At 48.0% G+C, this 25243-nt stretch overlaps 1 protein-coding gene and 1 pseudogene across 1 annotated transcript in view; both read left to right on the top strand.

The window, feature by feature from the left end:
* The first annotated feature begins 532 nt into the window (after window positions 1-532).
* LOC116156068 (uncharacterized) overlaps window positions 533-25243 on the top strand; it is a 55746-nt gene continuing 31035 nt past the window's right edge. Inside the window, exons 1-3 of the mRNA XM_064488642.1 lie at window positions 533-598; window positions 5827-5932; window positions 11743-11989. Coding sequence (XP_064344712.1) covers window positions 533-598; window positions 5827-5932; window positions 11743-11989 — 419 coding nt within the window. The remainder of the gene's footprint in view (window positions 599-5826; window positions 5933-11742; window positions 11990-25243) is intronic.
* On the top strand, window positions 13298-23152 carry LOC135321794 (olfactory receptor 6C75-like; annotated as a pseudogene).

The raw sequence follows: 25243 nt of genomic DNA, 5'->3' as shown, positions 1-25243 counted from the left end.
CACAGCCTCTTTTAAATTGAAACCTACAAGAGTGCAGAGGACATCCAATGACACACAAAGGAAGGTGGCAAGCCACCATCCAGTCCTCTAGGGGCTAAAACAGAATGAAATGAAGCACTCTTTCCCTTGTGAAGAGACGGGACAGCCCGGGGGTGAGAGGAAAGGTTCTGGCGCTGAAGTGCCTGGACTCGAACCCCTGTTCTGTGTCTCACAGCTACATGGGACTTTGGGCCACCTTAAAAAAGGGACTACGACAGCGATTTCAAATATAATAAATGCATTTAACCAAGCATACAAAACAAAAGGACAACAACAAAACATAGTCCCTCCCTCACAGGACACTAATGAGAATCAGATGGGTTTGAACTTGGGAAGCACTTCCGCCAGCACCAGTAAGTGCAGCTAACTGGTCCTCTAGTGTGTGAGGAGTGAGCTAAGGACAGAGAAGAAAGCCACCCAGCCAGATTCAAACACAGGGAAACCTGGAACCAGGCCAGGGGAGCTGGGCCTGGGCTGAGGGTTAGTGCGGGACATGCCCAAAGCCATCTGCTGCCCACGTGTGCATGTGCCCAGCCGGGTGCCGGGTGCAGCCCTGCAGGTGAGGGGCGAGACGGGCCGACGCCCAGCCTGGGTGCCTGCCAATGCCTGAGGCTGCTTGGCTCACTCACCCCAAGGCCCTGCTTGCCCCTGAGCTCTAACATCTCATCATCATCCTAACAACCATCGTGACAACATTCAGCCTTGAAAATTGTAGAGACGGTGCCACTTTTAGAGAATGAGTCTAGAAAAGGCAGCTGCCCCTGCTCCCTGTGGCCACCACCTGAGGGTCCCTCAAGAACAGAAAAGGAGATGGTAAGAGTGCTGGCCTGGCCCCCAAAGGCAGCCTTCCTGGCCAGACCAGCCTGCATCCCAAGGAAATACTGGCAAAACCCTCAGGCTATGAGCTGAGGCTTGCGCCGTCCTCGCCATTCAGGCCAGCCTTGCTGATCCCAGCTCAGAGGCCAGCTCACTCCCGAGATCTGCACGGAAGAGCCTGGCTGGCCCAGGGACACTACCCAGCTCAGCTCCCAGGTGCTCTGGCGCAGACGCAGAGAGAAATCAGAAATCTCCTGTAGCCAGCAGGGATGAGAAGGGATCTTTGCCAGTGATGATGAAAATTTTCACAGTAGCAGATGCTAGGAGAAAATTAAAAAACAATGCAACAAAATTCACAAACCAGAAAGGAACTTAAGACAGATGTGATCAGTGGGGCTCAGTTTTCCCACTGGCATATTTCCAGCCACAAGAAGACCCATTGGGAGCCCTACCGAGTAATGAAATTGCTCCCCGGAGTTCATCCCACATCTGAGCACCTACTATGTGGCCAGCTGGGGCCCACCCTGGGATCACAGAGATGATGCAAATGTCATCTAGAAGGGGACCTGGGCCATGGGCCGGGACAGAGTTCAGGGTCCACAGAGGGACGTCAGGCAGGAGGAGTGTGGGTATGTGGTCATGTGGCCCAGGATGGCGAGGCGCTTCATGAAAGACAGAGCCACTGATGCCAGGGCAAAACACAGATTAAAAGGGGGACCAAGAAAAAGAAGCAACCAGCCTAGTGGCAGGTGAGAACCGAGGCACACACATGAGTTTTGTGGACCTTCCAGGAATGGGTCACTCATGCTCAAGGGGGAGGGGGACACAAGGCACTGGGTTCACTGTGGAGGTCTTGCCTTCTCCACTGAGGGATCTGCTTTGCTTGGATGCTTTGCTTTGCCCCAGGGAGCCTGGGAGGGTCCTGAGTACCGGCGAGACCTGTTCAGAGCCTGACTTTGGAAGAGCAGCCCCAGTGAGGACACAGCAAGAGGACAGGAGGCTCAGTGGCCTCCTTCGGCTCCTCATCCCGGCAGGACCTAGGTCAGAGCCATTGGAGTTCAGGGGACAGATTCGGCTGGAAGCACAGAGTGGGAGGCAAACAGGTGGGCAGACCTAGGAGCCGAGACAGAGCTTTATCAGAGAGGAGCACCCCTCTCCCACACTAGCCCACCCCTCCTCCTTCTCAGGGAGCCGTGCACACTTCCACGCAGTGTATGGGAAGATAATCCCTAAGTCTCAGAGCCTAGGAATGGACGGAGGGAGATGTGAGGAGGTATGGGCACTGGGATGCTGCAGCCCACCCGGTTACGGTCAGATCCATGGTCATCCTGCCCCACCAGCCCTGCCCTGGTCCTCCCAGCACGGCTGCCTCTGCTCTGACAGGGCCACATGGAGACTGGGTATGATGGGACATAAGGAACACACAAATAGGACAGACACAGCCCATTTCCAAAGACGCCACCTCCAGGTGGCACCCCAACCCCTGCACCTCCATCGTGCTCCAGGGGACCCGACACCCACCAAGGAGGCAGCCAGCTGACTTCTTAAGGGCACACAGCCATCCAGAGCACTGGCCACTGTCACACCAACACCCAAGCTCCGTGTCCCCCTCTACCTCCCGTTTCAAAGCTCAGCTCGAGTGCCCACCTCCAGGAAGTCTCCTGGGAACTTCTCACCCTCCCCCACACCCCCAACTCAGCTCAGCCTGGAATTTGTCACTCTGAACGATCATCTTCTGTCTCTGCCACCAAACAGTGAACTGTTGGAGGTCAGAAACCATGTCGAGGCCACTCCAGCATCCCCAAGGCACAGCTGCCCCGGGGAATGTTTATTGAAGGAGGGAGTGAAACTGTTGAATTAGATCAAGCTGAGGTGCTGAGGACTGGTTTCTCATAAAAGGAGTGCCTTTGCCCTACAGAACTGTGGCTCAAGTTTTCCAGCTGATCCAGGGGTGAAGATGGAACAAGGGGTAGTGGGGAAGGAGGGGGTGCCATCTCCAGTCCCTCCCATAGGCCATGGGGCCAGCTGAACCACCCAGTGACTTGGCCAGGGCCCTGGCACATCACAGAACTGAGATGCAAGCACCGCCCACCGTCCCCCTCTGTCCCCTGCCCTCTGCAGCCCTGGCCCCAGTGAAGGCGGCTGCCTAGAGCCAGCACAGCGCTTTTACCTTAAATGGTTGCCTTCTCAAGAGGTTTGTAAAAGGCTGTAACACCAAGGGAAGCACTACTCCAGGCGGAGAATTAGGAATATTTATAGTGTTTAAGCATAATCATATTCAGATGAGGACTGTACATTGCTCAGTGCAATTCACACTCTGCTCAAAGCATGTTATTTTGTAGGGAAGGACTGATGCCTGGAAGTCAGCCTGAAGACAGTGGGGTCTGGAAGGTGCCTTAACTAGTGTCCCAGCGTAGAGGTCCCCATATCTCTTTGAGGATGGGACCCTTTTTTTTTAATTCAAAACTGGCCCCTCCCTGAGGTTGTTGTTCAGTTAGTACCCACTGACTCAGAGCCCGCACTATGAGCATATGAGCCCGCAGTAAAGGAATCTGCATGTTGTTGTATTGACTGCGGACATCATGGTTATGTGTGTGCCAGGGTCAGGCTCGGGGCACTCATGGAATCATGTCCCTTTTCTATAGAGCTGGGGCCCCCAGGGGACCCACTCAATGGGGCTTAGGAATTCCACAGACCTGGTTCAGTTAACAGTTGCCTGATGAAGGGGTCAGACCTGAGGATGGGTAGGTGGGCTGATGGGGCACAGGGCAGAGACATGAGGCATGAGAAGATTGTAAGGAGGAAGGAGAAGAATCCATCCCAGAGCATCCCAGGAGAGTCACAGAGCCACACACTGGGAAAGGGGACCAGGCTGGACCCGCCCATCCTTGGCCACCAGACAGAAAACACACACACATACTTCACATTAAATACACACCACACACACATACCACGTACACACAAACACACAAGACATAGCACTCATCGCACACACGCATCTGTACATACCCACACCACACACACACACCATGTGCCACACACACGGCACAGACAACACATATCACAAACACACCACATCCCATATACACAACACACAGGCCACACATGCAAACACACACACACACTTCACTCATATGTAAAGCTACTGGAAGAGCCTCCTTTCCAAGCTGACACCTCCTGGAGCCGTGGACGGAGCCCACCCAGCACAGCCTCCCACCCGCTGCGCTCCCAGAAGAGAAGGGATGTTTGCAACAGCAGGAGCCACCCCAGAAAGCGCCTTGAGTCCTGGCCCAGGCTCCTCTCTGCAGCCCTCCACGAGCAGCTCAGGGAGAAGTCCCAGCAGAGGAGTGGCTGGACCTCACCTCTCCCGCAGCCCCCTTAGCCAGACACAGTCCCTCCCCGAGCTCGGCAGCACTAATTAGGAAACTGAGAAGCCAAAGGTCACCTGGAGACAAGCGGGAGAATTAGCAAGCCCTGGCCTTGCCATTTTCTCGGATATGGTGCTGTGTACCCCCTACCCAGTTCCTCTTTCTCTGCAGTATCACACACCTGGAGTGGGAGCCACTAAGCTGTTTGTGCAGCTCAGGGGAACAGCCCCCGATGCACAGGGAACTGCCGGGAGAATGAGGGCATCTCCAGGATATGCCTCCCCTGGCTGCCCCTGGGCCTGTGTGCAGCCACACCAGGTCCCTCTCCCAGCTGGGGTGAGACTCGGGACAGATCCCAGGGAGAGAAGTTGGGGAAAGGTGCGGCCAGGAAAAAGAGGTCATAGGACAGTGGCAGCTGAAGCCTCTCCATCCCCTCCATGAGGCCCTTTTTCTGGGGTGAAGGGTGGGTCCTGGCACCCTGGGGAGTCCATAAGCCCGGCACTAAGGCCCCAGGGCCCTCCCTAAATACTCCTGCAGAGCTGGATCGATGGGAGCAGAGCCCGTGGACTTCAAGGAAAGCAGAAAGGAGGCCCCAGCAAGAGGCAGGGAGCAGGGCTCTGAAGTCAAGCCCATGGTCCTTTCATCTTTCTGCCTCCAGCCTTGCCTCTTTGGCATGTTCCTCACCCAGGCCATCTTCCTAAAACCCTCCTCTGCTTAGGACCCTCAGGAGTTCCCATCCCTCTGGGACCAGCCGCTCCCAGGCCTGAACCAACACCCTCATGAGCTGAGCCTCACCCAGCTCCCCATTCCACTCCCCAGTGCCCACCCCACCCCTCACGCTGCATCACGCAGATGACTTCCTGCCCGCTGCTGCCCTTCTCCCTGTCGCTGAGCCCTCGCCCACACCAGCTCGCTGCCTAGAAGACTGTCAGCCCAAGTCCCACCCATGAATTCCCTGCCTGGTCCCCAAAACACAGCTCAAGTCAAGGTCATCTCCCAAGGCGAGCCAGTGTTCCTATGGTAGCCATGCTCCCCTCCATCACGGGTCCTTGGTGCCCTGCCCCCACCACTAGACTGTGAGCCACTGGAGGACCTAGGACCCTGGGACCAAGCTATGTGCCTGGCACATGGTAGACCTACATTAAATACAGAGGGAGGGAGTGACCGAGGGATGGATGGATGGGATGGATGGACGGTGGATGGATGGGTAGGTGAATGGATGAATGAGTAGGTGGATGGGTAGGTGGATGGGTGAGTAGAAGGGAGAGAAAATGCAGACAACCAGGGGAGGGGAAGGCTGACCTTGCTCCGGCCTTGGCCCCCGCCCTCACTGCACACCACCAGAGCACAAAGGCACTTAGAAGGATTAAGCCTCCTTGACACAATCGGAGTGGCTGGAAATAGCTCTGTGCAGTCTGCAGCCGCTGCCTCCCAGCAATCAGCCTCAATCAGCACCCACCTGTCCCTGCTGCCAGTTAATTCCACATGACACCCTGGCCAGGAAACTCGGAGCCGCCAGGTGTCAGCCCCAAATGAGGGATCAGCGGGGGCTGGGCCTGCTCAGCCAAGGCCAGAGCAAAGTCACCCTCCTGGGTCCCCAAAGCCCAGTGGGGACAACCATGCCCATGAGCTGCTGCGAGAGCACAACCTGGAGATCCCAGGAGACCATACTCCCCCAAGGGAGCTGGTCAACCTCAGGAAACAGACATGTGGGTCCCCTTTGGCCCTGGTCGCTCTCCTCACACATGCACCCTGCAGTTCGTGACTCTAGAGAGCTGGTACCTTTAAGGGCTTTGCACATTGGAATAAGGAGACTCTTCAACACCACAAAATGACAGTGGCACCCCAATCACTATCCAAGGGCATGAGGGAGAGGGGCACATCCCCTCCAGATGCCCTACCTGCCTGGGGTACCCCAAACAAGGGTGGGCCATATGGAGGCAACTAGCACACCCAGTGGGGAGGGGCTCCTCTGGGGAAGGGGGCCCAGTATCCTCAAAATAAGGACCATTTGAAGCTCAGAAAGGGTTTCTTTGTGCTCCCTTCTGGGCCTTCGACTTTCTGATCCCCCTTCCCAGGCCCCTGGCCCCTCAATCTCTCCAGCCATACACCTTCTGTGCCTCCCACGGTCACCCCAGTCTCCCAGCCCCAGCAGGTGCATGGGGCCAACAGGGCCAGTGCCCCTCCTCCCAGGCCACAGGGGAGGGCCCCCCAAAACATCAGGCACCACATAAGGAGATTGTAGGGTTCAGCATAAATACATGGGAGCCAGGCTGCCAAGCTCAAAGCCAAGCTCTGCCACTGAATGTGTGTGACCTTGGGCAAGACACATAACTTCTCTGGGCCTAATTTCCACAGCAGCAAAATGGGCTAATGACAGGCCCCCCTCACAGGGCTGAGTGAGTGAACAGTGTGAAGTGCTTAGAGCTGGACCCCCAGGGCAGCCTCCAGCTATGACGGCGGGGGCACTTCTGGGAAAGAGTGGACTCCTGTCATTCGAGAGTTTGAATTCCCAAGCTGGTTTTTGAGTGCCCAGTGCTGCCTGGAGCACAGGATTATCCAGAGCGTCTCCTCAGCACCTGGCCTGTCACTGCTTGGGGACACAGAATTTTCCTGGGTTCTGCTTTACTGTGTGGGCTTCAGGGAGACTCCGAGTCATGCTCTACTGAGTGAACAAGTTCTCAGGCACCCCCACTCTGCCCCCAATCTCTGCATCCCCCAGGAGTGCTGCTGGGGCAGGACAGTCCACGGGCACTATGTTCTCAATGCCTCCCTTCCCTGGACACCATTCTCCAGGGACCTTCCCTGACCTGCTCCAGCCACCAGTCTGGGCTGCAACTTCTATAGGATGCCGTCAGCTCACACTGTCCCATTCCACTGTCCCTCTCTCAGCATCTAGCCACACCTGTCTGGCTCATCTCAGAATCCCCAGAGCCCGGCACAGAGCAGGCCTCATGGGGTGTTTGTTGACTGAAAACATAACCACCGGTAAGTGATAGGGCAACACTCTCCAGGTATTCTGAGCTCCTGGGGCCCACTTCAACGATGCTCCTCTTCCCTGCCTGTGGCACTTCTGCCCACCCACCCCTTCACACAGCTCATCCTGTCCCTCCTTCCTAAACCCAGCTCCATACCTCCCTGGCCTTTCCCTACAGTTCCTGCCCCAACCCCGAGCCTCTGTTCACCTCACCAGCCCCCAGGGTTGGGAGATACTAACTTGAATGATGGAGGAGAGAGGCCACCACCGGTCTCCACTTGTCTCTGGTCACACTCATGGCCCTCTGTGGGAGTTAGTATCACGACCTCCATTCCACAGATGAGGAAATGAACGTCCAAGTGGGGATATGAACCCCAGGAATTCCTGTGCCACCTCTCCCAGCAGCCTCACCTGTCCCAGAAGCCCCTCGGTCACGTGATGCACAATGAAAGGGCAGCAGACAGAGCTCATACAACTTCACCTGATCACCTCTGGGTAAACCACCGTCAGCACCAAGCCCAGAGCAAGGAAATTTGCATTACCTTCTATCTCTACACTTGAAATACTCACTGTTCCCTGAACAACCTCACCCTCCAAGATTTTGTAGTTTTGCACACCCTGTTTCCTCCGTCTGCAGAACTCTCCTCTCTGGCCACTATAAACTGCTAGTCATACTTTAAGAATTTGCTCAACTTTCACCTCCTCCAGGAAGTCTTCTTTGGTTTCTCACAGATCTCTCCTCTGTGTTACCCGAGCTGCCTCCCTCTCTGATCTGTGAGCTCCTCCAGGCAGGGTCATGTCTAAGGCATCTGTTCACCCTCTGCCCAGGGCTGGCAGGAAGAAACCCTGACAGATGGGCTCCTTCCACAGATGATACATGAATGATGCACAGTCACCTCTGGCCTGCGGTGTGGACAGTGACAGGCACCGAGTGGCCTTGCATCTGTCCAAGCTCCCATCCCAAGTTCCCTGAGACTTCCCTGAGGACTCTCCCTCTCTAACCACAACCCTGGCTCCGACAAAACGGGAAACCTGCAGTGATGGCTGGGGACAGAGGAAACACTGCCTGCCTAGCCCAGCTTCCAGAAGGGGCCTATGATGCACATTTTGCAAATGGCAGGAGACATGCATGTCAGAAAATTGTCCATGATCAATTTCAAATTCCAAATGGAAATGGTTGGTTTGCTGAAGTCCCTGATAATTTGCCTGAAAATCTGAAGAGAATATCTTCTGGGAGGGCGGGAAAAGGTTCCGGGTTCCTGGGAGGTCAGAGACACACTCTTGACTTCCCCTCCACCTCCTTCAAGTACTCAGGACACAGCCTTCTGCCTGGGAATCAGGGACCAGTCATTCTGCACTAGGACAGAAGCTCCAGCTCTGACAGCTTCTGAACCAGCAGGCGACCTGTAACCCTGTTCCAGCCCCACTCTGCAAAGCCCCGTGCCCTCAACCAGGAGCCAGGAGAGCCTCAGTGGGCACAGGCGTCCTATTGCTCAACCATTGTCTCACAACACAAGTGCCCACCAACGGACCATCTTCCAGGTAGGTGTCCAAGAAATGCCACACCTGAAGCTTTGTACAAACATAATATCTTGACAAAGAATGTTCCAATTCAATGCAAATAGACTTTCTCTACAAGCCACAGGATGCAATGAAATTATTTAATCTAGAAAGAAATCAGTGACCTGGAAAAAAATTGGTGTGCATTAGTGACCATCTCCTTCCCCGACACCTCAGTAAGCTCCTACTTAATGTGCAGGCAGCACTGTCCACCTGGGCTGCTGGCTGTGAAGCTGTTTGTTATTTCAGGAGCACCTGTCCTGTCCCCCTGCCCTGCACTTACCCAGTGAGCATTGGGCTCGGTGATAAAGATGGCGACCCCAACAGCAACTGGGCATTGGTATTCCTTGAGAGGCACTTTACAAAGACAGATTTCCAGGCTCTGGCTCCTCAGTAGATCTGAGGATTAGCCCAGGAATCTGCATTTTCCTGTGCAGGCAGGCCTGTGGAACAGTGTTTGGGCACAATCAAGTAGTGGTGTGGACACTGTTGTCCTGCAGTGTCTTGCAGGGATCCAGGCTTGGCCTCGTTCCTGTGGGCTCCCTGGCCATGAAACTTGCAGCCTCAGTTTACTTTTCTAGAAAAGGAATACATCATATATGGCCTGCTTAAGCCCTGGGCAGCTTTTGGGGATCAAGGATGATGATATGAGTAACATAAGAAAACAGCTAACATTTATTAACTATTGACCATGTTCCAGGCACCAGATGAAGCACTTTGCCTGCATAACTCAGTCTTTAAACAAAAAAAAAATTGAGTGAGGGAGTTACTTGCATCTCTGTGACTTCTGTTTTAAAGATGAGTGAACTGAGACACAGGGAGGTTAGGCAATTTGTCTAAAGTCACTGAGCTTGGGACATGAGCTCAGGCATGAGAGCAGGGCCCAGGCTCCTCTCCAGTTTCACCCGTGAAACCTGGTAAGTGCTGGGCTCAAGTGACAGTGGTGCGGGATCCAGCTTTCCTGCCCTGTCTGCCTCTGAAAGCATCAGGATGTGAGACCTAAGCCCGAGGGACCTGACGAGGGGAGGCTTGAACATGGCTGGCCAGTGCCGTTCTGCAGGAGAATAAGGAGCAGATGGTCCTCATCCAACCCTCCCCTCCCTGCCTGCTGTCAGGGGTGTGGAAGTTTGCACTAGTTTCTTCTGACGGGCAGGAAGGAAAACTTCATGACAGTAGCAAGTCCAGCTGGGGCACAGGCTGCCATCTTGAACTGCCAAGGCCAGAAGCCAAAATATGGAGAATTCTTAAAACATCTCTTTACACTTCTATATTTGACAAGGAGAAGAGGATGCTACCATTTATTGAGCACCAACGCTATGCAAAACCCTTTTGAACTGTCATTTCTTTTAAGCCTCACAGAGCTCTTGTGAAGCAGGGTTTATTTCTGAGCCCATTCTACAAGTGAGAATCCTGGGTCTCAGAAGTGCTAATTAAGGTCTTCAGGGGCCAGCAAGCAATGCACAGTGGATCTTATTCAGAGGGGCTTAGCTCCAAAGTGTTGCCCTTCCTGTGCCACAGCATCCCACACAGGGCACTTCCCCTCCATCATGGTGGCCAGCTTTGACAAGGCTCTTTCCTCACAACCAACACCTGGATACTCTTTCTATACAACTTTAGATGTTGAAGATGAAGCTCTCTGTCTCATGACAGGACCAGGATACCCTAGAGCATGTGGGAAGGCTAAGAAGACTGAGTTAAAAGGAGTTTGAATCTCATGCTAAGGGTGTGCCCATTTCACTTATCAGCCAGGCCAAGATGAAAAGTCACAATTAACCGACCACTACTTAGTACCAAGAACTTGCTCATAAATGACATGAGTAAAGTGTCATCACCACCTTGCCAGATTGGGTTGTATTATCCCATTACGGATGCAGAACCTCAAGGTCAATGAAGGGGAATGAAAGAGGGAGGTGGGAGTGCTATTCCCCCCTGTCCTCCCCCCGCAGCCTGGGCCTGCCCCTTCCTTGCCCAAATCCTCTCCCACCTGCTGACTGAAAGGCTAGTTCCACCTGCTCACTGAAAGGCTAGTTCCACCTGCTCAGGTTTATCCTTTCAGCATTAGGCCAGTAATTGCCATTAACACACAAATTCTGTAGGAAAGGCTGATGCTTAAACCCTTATCACATGTTTCCACTTTGGAGCTAGGATGGTCAATCAAAGTAAAGTATGGTTAGTTTTGATTCAAGAAGACAAGGGGGTTGGAGAAGGGAAGAGGAAGTGCCAGGCTAGAAGGTAAAAAGACCCAAAATGGGACCTTGGGAGTCAACATAGCTTTAGATATGACACGAAAACACAAGCAAGAACAGAAAAAAGAAATAAACTTTACCTAAATTAAATGATTTTTCTGCTTCAAAGGACATTCTCAAGAAAGTAATGGACATCCCACAGAGTGAGAGATATTTTTTAGAAATCATATTTCTGAAGAGTCTTTCACCTAGACTACATAATTGCTAATACATGTTGCTCCAAAGAAGACAATACAAATGGCTAAAAAGCATATGAAAGAATCTCAGTATCAGGGAAGCAGAATCCAAAACCACAAGGAGATGCCACTTCAGAACTATGAGGATGACTGTCATCAAAAAGACAGCTGATACAGGTGTAGGGTATAATTTAGAGATAAATTGGAACCCTCATAGTCTACTAGTGGAAATATGTAAATAGTGCAGGCACTTTGGAAAAAGGCAGTTTCCAAAAAGGCTAACCATAGAGTTTCCTTATAACGCAGCCATGACAATCTCAGGCAGATAGCTGTGAGAAATGAAAATATAGATCTCCCCAAAACTGGTATACAAATGTTCACAGCAAAATTATTCCTAATTGAAAAAAATGAATACAAATTATGAGGACACCGGTTCACACACATGTCTATACTAAGTGCGCAGCCCCGCCCCTAGACCACAGGAGCCAATCGGTGCGCTCGCTGCCCGGCCCCGCCCCGGAGCCCTCCTAGGCCGGGCCCCTCCCTCCGCCACACGTCAGTCAGTTCGTCAGGCAGGCAAGGGGCAGCTGGCAGTCGGTCCGAGCGGCGGGCGGTTCCGCCGCTCAGCAGCTCTTCTGAGGCGGCGGCTGCAGCGGCTGCGGACACGCGGTCCCTCCGGGAGGCGCAGCGTGGGCCGAGCGGCGGCCGCGAAGTATTGGGCGGCGGCGGCGGGCGCGGCCCCGAGCTGGTCGCCGTGGGGCCGCGCTCCAGCAACCTCATGGGCGAGGGCTCCTCCGGCGTGATGTGGTGAGTGTCCGCGCCCCGCGTGCCCCCCGCGCCCGCCCGGCTTCCCCCCGGCCTAGGCCGCTTCAGATGCAACGTCGGCCCCGACCCGCGACCCCGACCCCGAGCCAGGCCGGACCGCAGCCGGGCTGCCCCGCCTTCCGCGCGCCGAGGGTCTCGTGCGGGGCCTGGCCGCTCGGGCTGGGGCGTTACTCGCGGCGCTTGCCGGGCGGCCCTCGCTGGGCGCGCGGAGTTGGGGAGGGGCGCAGGGGGCGGCGGCCGGGAACTGGGGACCCCGGGACGTCGGGACGGGAACGGCCCCCAGCCCCAGGGTGCTCGCCTCGCGGCCTTCCCTTGCCGTCCCCATAGTGAAGCCGCGAATTACTTCAAATGCTTGAGGAGGCGGCCGTGGTCCGGAAAGCGGTTCGCAGGTGCGGGTGTGCATAACCCAGAAATCATCGTCCTGTTTCTGCCCCCTCGCCTGCGTTTTCCGCGAATTGCATTGGTTCAGCACCTTCCGTGGTGCCCTTGGTGGTCCCCTGCGCAGGCTTTCTGAGTCATGTAGTGGCACCAGTGCCGGTGTGGAATGTTTCAATCTTGAAGTGTTTAAATGGTTTAGGCATGGTACTGTTCGCCTTTCAGGAAGGGTAAGTCAGCATCGCTGTCTTGATTTATTTAAGGAGTCTATTGGAGTTGGGCCTAATTTGACTTTTTTCCCCCCTTTAACCTGCATGAGCTCTAGCATGAAGGTATCCTGAGGTTTTAGCACAATGACTGTGTACTTTTCCTGTTAATGCTCGAGTGGTCAGTGTGTATGCGGCCCTGATGGAGTTCTTGCACAACCACATGCAGGCTCCCTTGTCTGGCTCCAGATCCCTCAGAAATGTTCGTGGGTTGGGGGTGACGGTATTGTGTTTTTTTTTTTTTATTAGAACTAACTGCTGTGATATTTTGTGCTGATGGAGACTTGTGGAGGTGTGGACTCCCTCACACCTAAATCTTCATGTGAGCGTGTCTTTTGTGTTGAAGGAAGGCAGCAGACTGTTTATGAACACAGCCTGTCAGGTACTGTGCTAGGTACCTTGTCTCCTGTTACCTGAACAGACCCCTGCAGAGAGGGAAGGGCAGTGCTCTCTCTCTCAGATGAGAAAGTATTTTGAGGTGAAGCCAGGTTCTAAGGTCACACAACTAAAGAGTCAGACTTGAGGTTGTAGACTGAGATCGTCTTTCAGTTGCCAGAGCTCTTTTCATTACGCCCTGTTTTCCTTAATTAGTGTTATTAATAACTTTGGAACTTTAGCATATTTTACTCTTACAAGCAAATTTGTTTCAGAAACATATTTAAATTTGGTCGTAATTTTAGAAATATAGGGAATGTTTTACTACATATGCTAGCTAGGTACAAAGACTAGTGAAAATTCTTTTTAAAAAATACTTGAATATTTTCATTCTCTTCAGGAACAGTGTGCTTCACAGTACACAGTTGGGAAGATTCACGTGAACTCAGCAGGCTAAGAGCCACAAGAGGAATTAAATTAGGTCAGTCCTAAAAGAAACAAGGTCCTAGAAGGTAATGGAAAGACAGTACTGCCCACAGCATTGCTTATGTGGTGTAGGTCTGATTGCTGTGCACCTGCGTGGGGTTGTCTGTGTCTGGCTTCACAAACCTTCATGCCGGGTGTTGATGTATGACTGGGAGTTTGCCTTGAGAAGTGCACTCCGGGTAGAGGAGAATGCACACGCCGAGACACAGAAGTCTGAACATGGCACCTCCGGTCAGGAAAACCAGGAGTTGTCTGGGAAGGGAGGGTGGGGGTGAGTGTCCTTGGGGAGAAAGCTGGAGTGGAGGCAGCTGGGATAGGTGGGGTCGAGTTCTGGAGGGCTTTGTTTTCTAAGGAGTTGGGACTTGATTTGGCAGGGAAAGTCACTGAAGGATGTCCTTTTTCTGCTGGGTCCTCATCAAATTTTTTGTTTCCCTCTTTGTCTCTCTTTGACTTTCTACCTGCTGTTCTTGTCTCTTCTTTCTACTTATTTAGGGGTACTCGGTGGGTGTGATTTTCATCCAGGCTCCAGGGGCATTTTGAAATGTATGTGGGTTTTGTTTTGCTTGTTGTTGTTACATTGACTGGAGATGGTATTGTCCTTCAGTGTGTATGTGGTGGAGGTGGACGTGCCAAATGACCTGCCTACAATGTGTGCTCAGCACATTCAGTCCCTGCACCGGAGGAGCATCCTGTTAAGATGCCAGTGGTGTCTCCCTCCAGCCCATCCCCAAGAAAGGCTGGGCCCTAGTCAGGTCCTGCCTTCCTCTGAGATACATCTCCTCCATGAACTTGTCCTTATTACTCTCAGCTCTGCCACTCCCCCATCCCTCCCTGGGACTTTGCTGGGTGTTGGTACCACCTGTTTGAAAGGCAGGACCAACAGTGCTATAAGTCATCTACAGAGGCTCCAGAACAGATTCCTAGTTGTTCTGGTTTAACTATTAATTTGATTTTTTATAAAGAATTCTTTTGTTTGGTTTTTGGAGCTCAAAGATGTGAGACCATCTTACTTGAGCAACAGAAAATCTAGAGTTTCTGAACAGTTTTGAGGGCAAGTAAAATGCAAACAAAATTCATTTTGATATTAGTAACATCTCTAATAATGTGCTCCTGGTGGCTAGCTATAATTTATATGCCTTTCTGGTGAATTTAATTTGTATGTTCTCAATTCTCAAGTATTAATAAAATATTCTTATGAAAAGCATCCCAGTTGAGTTCTCCAGGAACTATGTATAGTTTATTCCTCACCTTGCTCACAGTAATGCACCTACTAAGTAAAAAACAAGTGATTCCCCAAAAAACATCTTGAGCTACTCCACCACGCATCCAGCCTGCTCTGCCCGCCCACCTGCCTGGCCCTGAGATGCTCTTTCTTTCTTTTTGCTTCTTTTTTCTCTTTCACTTCTTGGGGCTCTCATACACTGGAAAGCCAACAGGATAGATGTTCTCCAACGCCTCTCTCAGATGCGCAGTCTTAGGGCAGGCTCTGGGCTCTGAACTCGTCTGTGGCTGGTAGGAGCTGGGGGTAGGGGTGTAGGGGTGAGGTCTGCGTGGACTTCACCACGACCAGCTGACTAACATTAGTTGCAAGCTTGTCTTAGGTGCTGTGGTTTCAAAGACATTTTCATCCTCACCTTTGAGGTATTATTTTTTTTCACTTTACAGATAAGGAAACCAGGTCTCCGGTAACTTATCCAGGGTTCATAGCCAGTAAATGTAGAGCAGAACTGAGATTTGTCTAGACCTCAAAACCTGTCATTATTCTTTCTTCCTAAACTCCTATAGACTTTCCTCTGTTACAGTGAATTATCTGGAAAACGTGCTTCCTCCAGCCTGGGTTCCTGAATGTGTTGGCCCCAAAGTATAATATGATGATTTTCATGGCCAACTTGGGCCTGTTGTGGAGATGGAAGAGGGAGGAACCAGAAACTTGGAAAGGGTCAGTAAGGTAGGGTCAAAGCAGCTTCATTTTTATCAGAGGGGTGTTTATCAGTGTTGATCCTTCTCAGTCCTCCTACGTACCTCCACCAGTTTCTTGATTTTCATTCACTTAGTAATGTTACTGAGCATGTACCTGCCCTGTGTGCTAAGCAGTAGGATCGAAGTGGTTTTTATGCTTTGGTATTTACAGTCTAACAGGAAAGTAATCACATTTCCTAACTATGGTGAGGTGCAGAGTGCTACCTTTTATACCCATAAAAAGTGGAGCCAAGGTTTGAGGAGTAGTCCGGGAGGGTTTCCTGCAGGAAGTGCTGTTAAGCTGGGACCTGGAGAATGGCTTGGAGCTAGCTGAGTGAAAGATAGGGAAGGGTGCTAAAGCATTTCAGGCACTACTTGTAGCAAATGGGCTGTAGACATTGGGGAGTTCGTGATTAAGATCCAGGGATATTTCTCATGGTGTTGCACAGACAGGAAGAGCAGTTAAAGCTTCAGATATGGATGTAATCAGGAACTAAAACTAGACCAAGGTAGCTTCTCCCCTCCCTTTTTACATTAACAAAATCTTCTTGCACCCTGCATCTCTGCACAGCTGGTTTTTTGATTCTTCTCTTTTCACTTTTACCACATCCCCATGCACTTGGCAGACCCTAGCTTCCCAGAGGTATGTGCCTTCAGAGCACTCTGACTCCTGGGGAAGATAATCTGCTCCAGCTTGGGCTAGTGTCCACCACTGGTCTGGGCACCTGAGGCCCAGGTGGAGTCATTTGATGAGGCTGAACCTCTCTAAGGTGTTACAGTGAGGTGAGGGTGTGCCTCTCAATAAGTCTGACACAGGCTCCCCCACTATGCCTGCACTGGCCCTTTCCATCCCTGCCTTGTGGTTAGCCTGACCTCCCAAGTAAGGGAGATGCAGATAGCTACTTCCACCCAAAGTTGATCAGTCCAGTCATATTAGGAGGTTGGAAAAAATCCAGTGTATCTCCTCTGGTTCCTGATAATTCTTTGCAAGTATTTGCTTCTAAGCAGTGACAAGTGCTGAATAAGAGGACAGTTATGGGTAGCATCACCCCCACAACTGTACAAACAGCTCTGATCTCTCTGAGATCCCTGGAGTTACATGTGTGGAAAGAAGATGAATGTGGTTTCTTGAATCTTAGGAATCTTACAAACTGACTTCATGATATTGATCAGTATGGTGCTAATGGGTGAGGTGATGTCTCAAGTCCAGACAAAAGGATCGTGTTTCCTAAAAGGGGATTATATAAATTACTTTTCTCCCTCCATTGCACATCTTTCATCTTCTCTTAGTAGATTCCCCTCCCACAACTGTAAAATTGTATGTCATGTAGTAAGCTGTGAGGGTGTTATCAGGAGATATGTGAATTTGTAAATGTGATCTTTGCCCCCATTTCAAAGGAATTTGATTTGAGGTGTTCTTCTATACTATATGTAAAATCTTTACCTTGCAAAGCAACATTTACCATTCCATGCTGGGAAGGTCCTGAGATAAAGATGCTTTGGAATCTTGGTGTTAGAGACACCACTTAGAACCACTGATACTCTCTCTAACAGCTGGAATATTCACACATCAGAGATAAGCATGAGAACCCTACCAAGAAATTAATAGAAACTGAAGGATCCAGAACCTTACAAAATTGCTTTATCTCTGAGATTTACAGATAGCTTTTTCCACTTCTTCTTGTCTCACCCACATTATTCAGCTTTACTTATCATTCTAAAGTGGAAATTTGTTTAAAAAGATTTTTTTCCATGCATGAATGAAAAAGAAAATAAATCTAGATATGATAATTGCCCTATACTGTCAGCTTCCCCGCCTGGTCCCAAGTTGGAAAATACCTACATTAATATGGTTATTCTTATATGGATGGATGTTATTAGTTTTGATATTAATGAGCCCTCTGGATCAGAACTGATGTGTTTTTGGTCCCCATTGGGATTGTTGGTTTATTTTAATGGATATTCTGTGAAGAGACAGTTTGGTGTTACAACAAGGTCACACTCAGACTGGAGTTCAGTCTGTTGACAGTGCTTTTGCCCACCCCAACCCCCATTTCCTGTTCAACACATCATCCCCTAGTTCCTCTCTGACAATATCATAGACAGTAGGATTTATCTGTCCTTAGTCCTTACATAGCCTTCTTACTCAGGGATATAATGCTAGAAATTAAAACTGTTCTATGAACAGATCATATTAACCAGGTACATTTTAAACAACAAAAAAAAATTCTTACCTAGATTCTGAATATTAGTGTAGTCTATTTTTTTTGAAAACTGGCTCAGACAGAATGGTAAATATAATATTCTGCAGAGAATAAATCCACACAATGATGTTTGATTTATTCTTCCATGTTTCGATAATCACAAATACAGTTTTACAAACTATCCCTTTATTTGCTCTAATTGTCAATTAAATCCTCAAACCACAAGGAATACTGAAAAACTTAAAGATAAGTTGAAACTCAAAGTATCATTAAAAGTGTAAAAATAGTGATTGTTGGAGGACTGTGAAGACACTATCCAGAAAAGAAAAACATAGACCAAGGAAAATTTAAAACATTTCTTTACTTTGTAGAGTCTCAAGTTGTTCCAGCTTCTATAATTCATCTCCTATTATTATTTATATCCCCCACCTTCTAACTGAAAATATGACAATGAGGACCAGGTTTGATTTGATTTGGATTGAAAACAATGTTTAGATAGACAAATGTTACAAAAATAATTTTGTTCAATTCTGGGAAGATGGGATTCAGTGAACACGCATGAAAATTTCTATGACATTTACTTTGACTTGATATGATCAAGATAGGTAAGGGACGATTTAGGCAAAACAGATTTCCAGATAGCTACCATATACCCCAGTGTTTCCTGCAAATACACTTTGGGAGTTTAGTCTTTCTTGGCTTTTGATGGGAAGCCAGAGGCCACAAAAAATAAGTCAGTCCTGCTGCAGCAGCCCAGCTGGGGTACCCAGGAAGAGAAGCAGCCTTCCAAGCCAGTGGTTGTCATGGCAACAGCTTTTCCACCATGGAGCTTTTATATCTCCCTTCTTGTTCTGCTCTAGAAGTAATCAGGGGATCCACTTTACAGATTCTTTTATAGAGAGGCAGGCCAGGTTAGAGATATCACACAAACTACCTAGTGTTCCTTTTTTCCCCTGAAGAGGAAGAAGCATATGCTTCCCTTTTCCAAAGAGCTTGGAGGCAGGAAAACCAAAATACTCTTCAGACAAATATATCCTATGAAAAAAAATTAAAATGTTGGTAGAGGCTTGAAGAATAGTTAAGAGAGGAAGGTGGCTTTCCCCCTCCCCCATTTCCTTCCTTGGGAACCATCATTTCCAAAAGCCTGATGAAAGTCTAAATATAATCCAGCTTTTTTTCTTGACAGAAATGTTCTCTTACCCTCTATGCTCTGGCTTCAATGTACACGTCACATATAGAAAGTTGTAGTCTGGACTTCTACTCGGAATCATTAGCAACGTGCAAATTGGGATTTTAGGAACCCATGGGAAATTGTCATATAATTTCTTTAAAAAACCCTGGCTGACTTTCAAATCTTGAAATTTTTTTCTATCCTGGAAACACTGTGGAAATCTGGGCCCGTATTACCAGAAACAATGGAAATATAAACATAAAGATTGTGCCAATAACCCTTATTCTCAACAGTGACCAATAGCTGTCCTTTGAGCACCAGTCCTGCCTTTGCTTTCTACCTCTGGTCCCTTCAGCTCCTAATGAGGTTTGAAAGCCTGTGCTCTCTGCTCACTGGGTACATCCTGCACAGTGACAACAGTCTTGTAGGAAAACTATCACAGGGGCCTCAGGACTATATGTTTGGAGTTTTTCATCATTGATTCAGTGAAACAAGGATACTTAGAAACAGAAAGGTGAGGATATAATGGCAGATGGAGTGCAATTGAAGGTGTCTTGGAGCAGATGTGACCAAGAAAATGATGTACCTCTGCAGAAGGAGACTTGTCTCAGCATCTCCCAGGGCTGGACTCAGAAGAAGCTGCCTGCTCCCATTAGCTGGTGTAGTTGGAGGACAACACTGTTGTATATTAGATGAGCTGTTACTGAGGGAGGCACAGGCAGAACTTCCATCAGAATCTTAATTAGTCCTAGAACCTTGATTAGTCCCAGAATCAAGCTTTCACCCAGAATTTGGGTCAGTGAAGTGTGGCTGTTATAACCCATTTGCTCCTTTTCTAGGTTTCAGGGGTCAAAGCTGCCATGTGACCTTTGCCTATGAAAAATTCTGGGTTATTAAAACAGGGCTTTGCCAGCCAGGAACACTGAGAACATAGGAGGCATCTTCACCCCACTCTGGAACAACAGGCTGTAACAAATACGTTTCCTTTTCCTCTCCTTCCCCTCAGTGCAGAGAAAGCTGTTGATTTCTTGGAAGAGAATGACTGCAAGAGGAGGAAGCCCTGTTCCCCCCTGAGGTGACTCTGGTGTGCCTGGGCCAGGACAGTGGTAACTTGGAGGATCTCCTGCTGTCACTGAAACATTAGCAGCAGCTCCTCCAGGCTACCATGGGGACAGTGCCACTCTAGGGGGAGCAGCTTGGTTGCATGAGCATCACTTCTGAGAACTTAGTCCATGGCAGGTTAGAAAGGAAGACACTCCACACTGTAGATTTTCACCTTAGTATCGAGATGCTACAGCCAAACAGCATCATAAGAGAAGTAATTTACTGAGGGGACTGAGGAGAGAAAGAGAATGTTCACTGAGCATTGATGTAAAAGTAAATGCATGAATGCTATGTCCCGAGGTTACTTTCTTAAGTAACCTCTTAAGTGCCGAGGTTACTTTCTAATCCTGTGAACTACTGTCACTCCCCATCTCTCTTTCCTACCAGCATGGGGCCTCAGAAGACTGGAGTAAATCCTAGGCTTACAACTTATATTGTATCATGGAGAAACTCCCAACATCCCTGGTCTCCAGACTCTTCTCTAGACTGATTATAGTAAACTAGAACAACTCTAAGGCCTATGTCATTCTGTGGGTCAGTAATTCATCAATTAGGTTAACTGAATAATAGAAAAATAAAGATAAATAAAGCTAAACTTTCACTTAAGGGTAAGAGATCATCACCAAGAGATTTGTTACTATTTTAAATATTGTGTTGCAGCATTTGGAAACAGCACGGGCTTTGGATTCGGAAGTAATTAGTTAAAGTCCCAGCTGTGTGACATAACCTCTCTGGAACTCCTCTAAGCCTCTAATTGTCCTTAAGCAGAAGGGGTAGGGGCAAACTAACACTCATGATTATTGTAAAGAGTAATAGAAACACTGAATTTCAGTGACCATTATAATCCCAAGCACTAGTAGAGTCCTCAGCAAATGGTGAGGATGAGGAAGAAGATGATGATAATTTGAACCTAGGATTTTTGCATTTTGTACAAGGGATTTTCAAAGTGAATATTGGTATATTATATTGTCTTTATTTATAAATTGGTAGTATTGTAAAACACAGTTAAGTGTTTGGTAAGGATACAAATGTGAACAACCCTGCCTACTCATTATGCTATTTTAAAGAATAGACTATGATTTAAATATTAAAATTATACTTTGAAGAGCACATAGAAATCATTGATATCATATGACAAGTGAATTACGTGCTTTATTTTACCTAATTTTCACAAGTACATGAACAGGTAGATCCTGTCATCTTCATTTTACATGGGGTGAAAATGAAGTTCACAAAGGTTAAATAATTTTCCAAAGATACCCTCTCTCTCAGGGATTAGAACTCAGTGTTGAACTAGTATTGAAAGCAGGTCCGTCTGATTCAATAACCAACTGACTGGACTACTTTACAATCCATGAAGCCACCTTCTCAGGTAGTCAGATAGCTTGGTCTTATGCTCAAATCCTTTGTGCTCACTGTGATGTCTTTATTGTAGCTTAAGATCCACAGGTGTTGCTGCTGTGGAAAGAGATGTCCATGGAAATGGGGAATGGGACAGCTGTCCAAGCATTCACTTTGGAGGGGTTTCCTGCTGTCCAGCATCTGGGAAAAGTCCTCTTCCTGGTGCACCTGCCGGCATACCTGGCGTCCATTGCAGGCAGTACACTCATAGGCACCGTCACCTGTGCTGACTCCAGACTCCGGACACCCATGTACTTTTTCCTCAGCACTTTCTCTTTCATTGAGTGTTGTTTCACAAGTACTGTTATTCCTAAATTGTTGATCATCTTTCTTTTAGGCAAACAATTTCCTTTGATGCTTGTTTCATACGAGACTTTGTCTTTTTATTTCTGGGAGTAGCAGGTTTCCTCCTCATAGTTGTGATGTCTCTGGATCAGTACTTGGCCATTTGCAAGCCTCTGCATTACCCAACCATCATGAACCTGAGGACTTGCTTCCTCTGGTCACCACCTGCTTTGCTTTGGGCTTCAGTCTCATCACTGGTCCAGTGGTGAAGCTTTCCCGGTTATCCTTCTGTGGCCTCCATGTGATCCCTCACTTCTTCTGTGACCTTAGCCTCATGGTCCATCTCTCCTGTCCTGACACCAAATCTATTGAAATGTTGCACTTTGTCCTTGATTTGTGTGTCCTTTTGACATCCCTCCTCATAACCATCATTTCATATAGCAACATAGTAATCACAGTCATGCAACTCCCATCAGCCAACGAGCGACAGAAGGCTTTCTCCACCTGCTCCTCTCACCTCATTGTCCTCTCTCTGATGTACAGCAGCTGTGTTTTTATATACATGAAACCAAAGGAAACAAACAGGCTGGGCTCCAACAGGGAGGCTGCCCTTGTGAACATGGTGGTGACCCCGCTGCTGAACCCTGTCACCTATACTCTATGAAACAAGCAGGTCCATCAGGCTCTAGAGGAGATGATATTCAGGATGCAGATATCAAGATAAATCACATGACCTTGGAGTGTAAAGCTTTAGAAAACCATTTGTCTTCATTCCAGGCAATGTAGCAGTCCACAGGGTCCTAGTGGAAAGTCTGTGGCAGGCCTCACTTGGTCTCTATTTGCACCTCCCCAGCAAAGGAAGATCTGTTTCCTTAAGGCCATTTTTCACCTTGTTATGCTTGAGTATCTTCTTAAATATTCCACATACTGATGACAATTGATTTTAATAGCAAAATCTTTTTCTACATTTTTATTCTTCCCTGTGACATATACCATGTGCTTGAAGTTTCTGATATTTTATAATTTATACTCTCTATTTCACTACACACTGGTCATAAACATGATTCAACAGAATTAGCAACTATTTACCAAAAGACATTTATATAATTAAATGGTGGAAAATTGTATATTGGGTTGTGATTATGAAGGAAATGATGGACATAGTAACCAATGCTCAGGGTTACATTCCCTCCATATCTACTCCAAGGAAATAATGGTTATACTACCTTTCATATTGGGACATATATGGTTTATATCAGATGTGCTCTTAGTTGCTATTTTTGAATAGCTCAGCTACACATGTGTAAATCATTTCCACACTGAAAGAAATCAAACTGTATTAGCTCTCATACCATCCTCCAAGGAGCGGAAATATCCATAGCATCCCAGAGCAGATCAGTGCTTCTGATTTCTAAATAATTTATTCTAGCTCTGGCCCCCTCAGTTGCATAATGCATCCTTAATTTGATTCTTATCCTAAAGCTGTTACTATAAAACATATATGTATATCAGTGGAAACGACCTCAGAGTCTCCCATGGTGCTTTCCCCAGGTTGTCTCTCACTGAACTGGTTAGAGTGAACAAATGTGAAAGGACTCTATAAACTGTATGTGAACAAAATGACAGCTTCTAATTACAGAATGGATAGAGAGCAGTTTCCTCGGATTGTGTGATGTTGAATCTAAAAGAGTATGAATGACAAATATGCTACCTGGGTCGCCATGCCCCCACCAATGTCCTGGGCATCATGAGGAGTCAGATATGTTGGACCACTACTGTATGGTTTCTCAGCTGGAGTGGAGCAGAAGTGAAGGCAGAAACCTCCTTCTTTCCTCTCCTCCCCTACCTCCATCCCCATCCAAACCACACATGGAACACATAAAGTTCAATGTGGTTTTGAGTGTAACATAATTCTTACTCTCCTTCGCATTCCCAGCCCCTTCCTTTATCTTTGATTTCAGTCCTGAGAATAAATCTGTTGGTCAAGCTATTCAATCAGGTTCTCCCAGAGAACGGATCTGGCTACAGGGATGACAGGAATGAGATGTCAGATAGTTTTCCAGGAGCTGAGGGAAAGAAAGGCTTTTCCTGCACATTCTTCAGCCAAGGAATTAAGGAAAGGATATGGGTCATAGAGCTACAGCAATGCAAGGAGGAATTCCAAGACTTTCTCCAGGACTGGAGGAAAGGCCTGATTTCCTTCAGTAGAAGCTGCCCTTTGCTTTCCACGGGGTGCCTGGATCACCTCATCAGAGGTTCTGTCCTGGGAAACCAATGCCAGTGACTGGCTTGGTTATTCTAAGATATACAGGGAAAAAAACCCTAATTGTTTCTTTATTTCTACTATTTTTATTTTTTACTTATTCCTATTTTATTTTTATTTTATTATAAAATAATAATATAATTATAATAAAGTATTATATATAAATACATTATATAATATAAATTATAACAATATAAACAAATAATTTTATGTATTACTATTAATAACATTATTATCTTTATTTATATTTTCATTTCTTTATTCCTTTGCTTCTATTATTCCTCCTTGGGCAATGGCAAGAAATTTTGCCCTTAGAGCCTTTATTTCATCCACAAGAATCACCTTTTCCCTTTGGGAGAGATTCCCACCTCTCCCAGCAACTCTTGCTCTAAGTAACCATTTAGTTCCCAGTGACCTCAGCCTGAAGGTGTCCTGTGGCATCAGCATCCTGTTTGCCTGGTCATCATCAATGCAGCAATGAAGAGCTGGAACTTAGGAACACACTGCCAGCTCACACAGTCTGCTTCTGTGTTAGGAAGTTTGAGCACAGCCTCCTGCTGCCCACTGGGGACAGTAGCATCATTCTCCAGAATGAGGTACAGCATGGATTGTACCCTGGGTCCGCTCCATAAAGTTTGAAAAAGAAATCCTGTGTCCTGCAACAGTGCAAATTTGTATTCAAGATAAAAACTGAAGACAGAGGCAAACCACCAAAGATCTACCACTCTGCGGGCAGATGGTACCCTCCCCACAAACTTCAGCCTCTGCCAGATGCTTCCCAGAGACTTGCTTCCGCAGAGCATCTCTGTGTCCAGACCACGGTGAACTTGGAGAAAGCTGGAGGAGACACAGCTTTTCTCAGGCTTTCTCTCCAAGTGACATTACCAGTCAGGAGCTGAGGGCAGCCCTCCCTCCCATTTCCCCAGTTTCTGCCAGTGTCCCCATCTTACCACATCATATTCTCTTCTCTGTGTTCTACTACTTTAAGTAGATTCCATTTTTGTTTGTTTTTTAGTTCTTTTACCTACTAGAAACTTAAATGTATATTATTAAGATCCTTCCTGAGATTTTTATATATATATATCTTGACTATGTTTAGACAAAGCTTAGCTCATGGGAGACACAAATACAGATACATAAATAAATGGGAGGCTTCATACACCAGAATTCCTTGTCCAACTCCATTTCTGACTATTCCAGGCCACCAAAGAGATCACCTAGATGCCTTTTTGTGAGGAGAAATGACACCTATGTATGTATATATTCAGGCTCTTCTGGGGGTCCTCATTGGATAGAGCAAAGCCAGAGTCTTGGTTTAAAAAATCAAAACTTTAAAGATTCCCAAAG

This window comes from Camelus dromedarius, chromosome 8 (assembly GCF_036321535.1).
Source record: "Camelus dromedarius isolate mCamDro1 chromosome 8, mCamDro1.pat, whole genome shotgun sequence".
In the NCBI taxonomy this organism is placed as follows: Eukaryota; Metazoa; Chordata; class Mammalia; order Artiodactyla; family Camelidae; genus Camelus; species Camelus dromedarius.
This window is presented reverse-complemented; position numbering and strand designations above follow the sequence as displayed.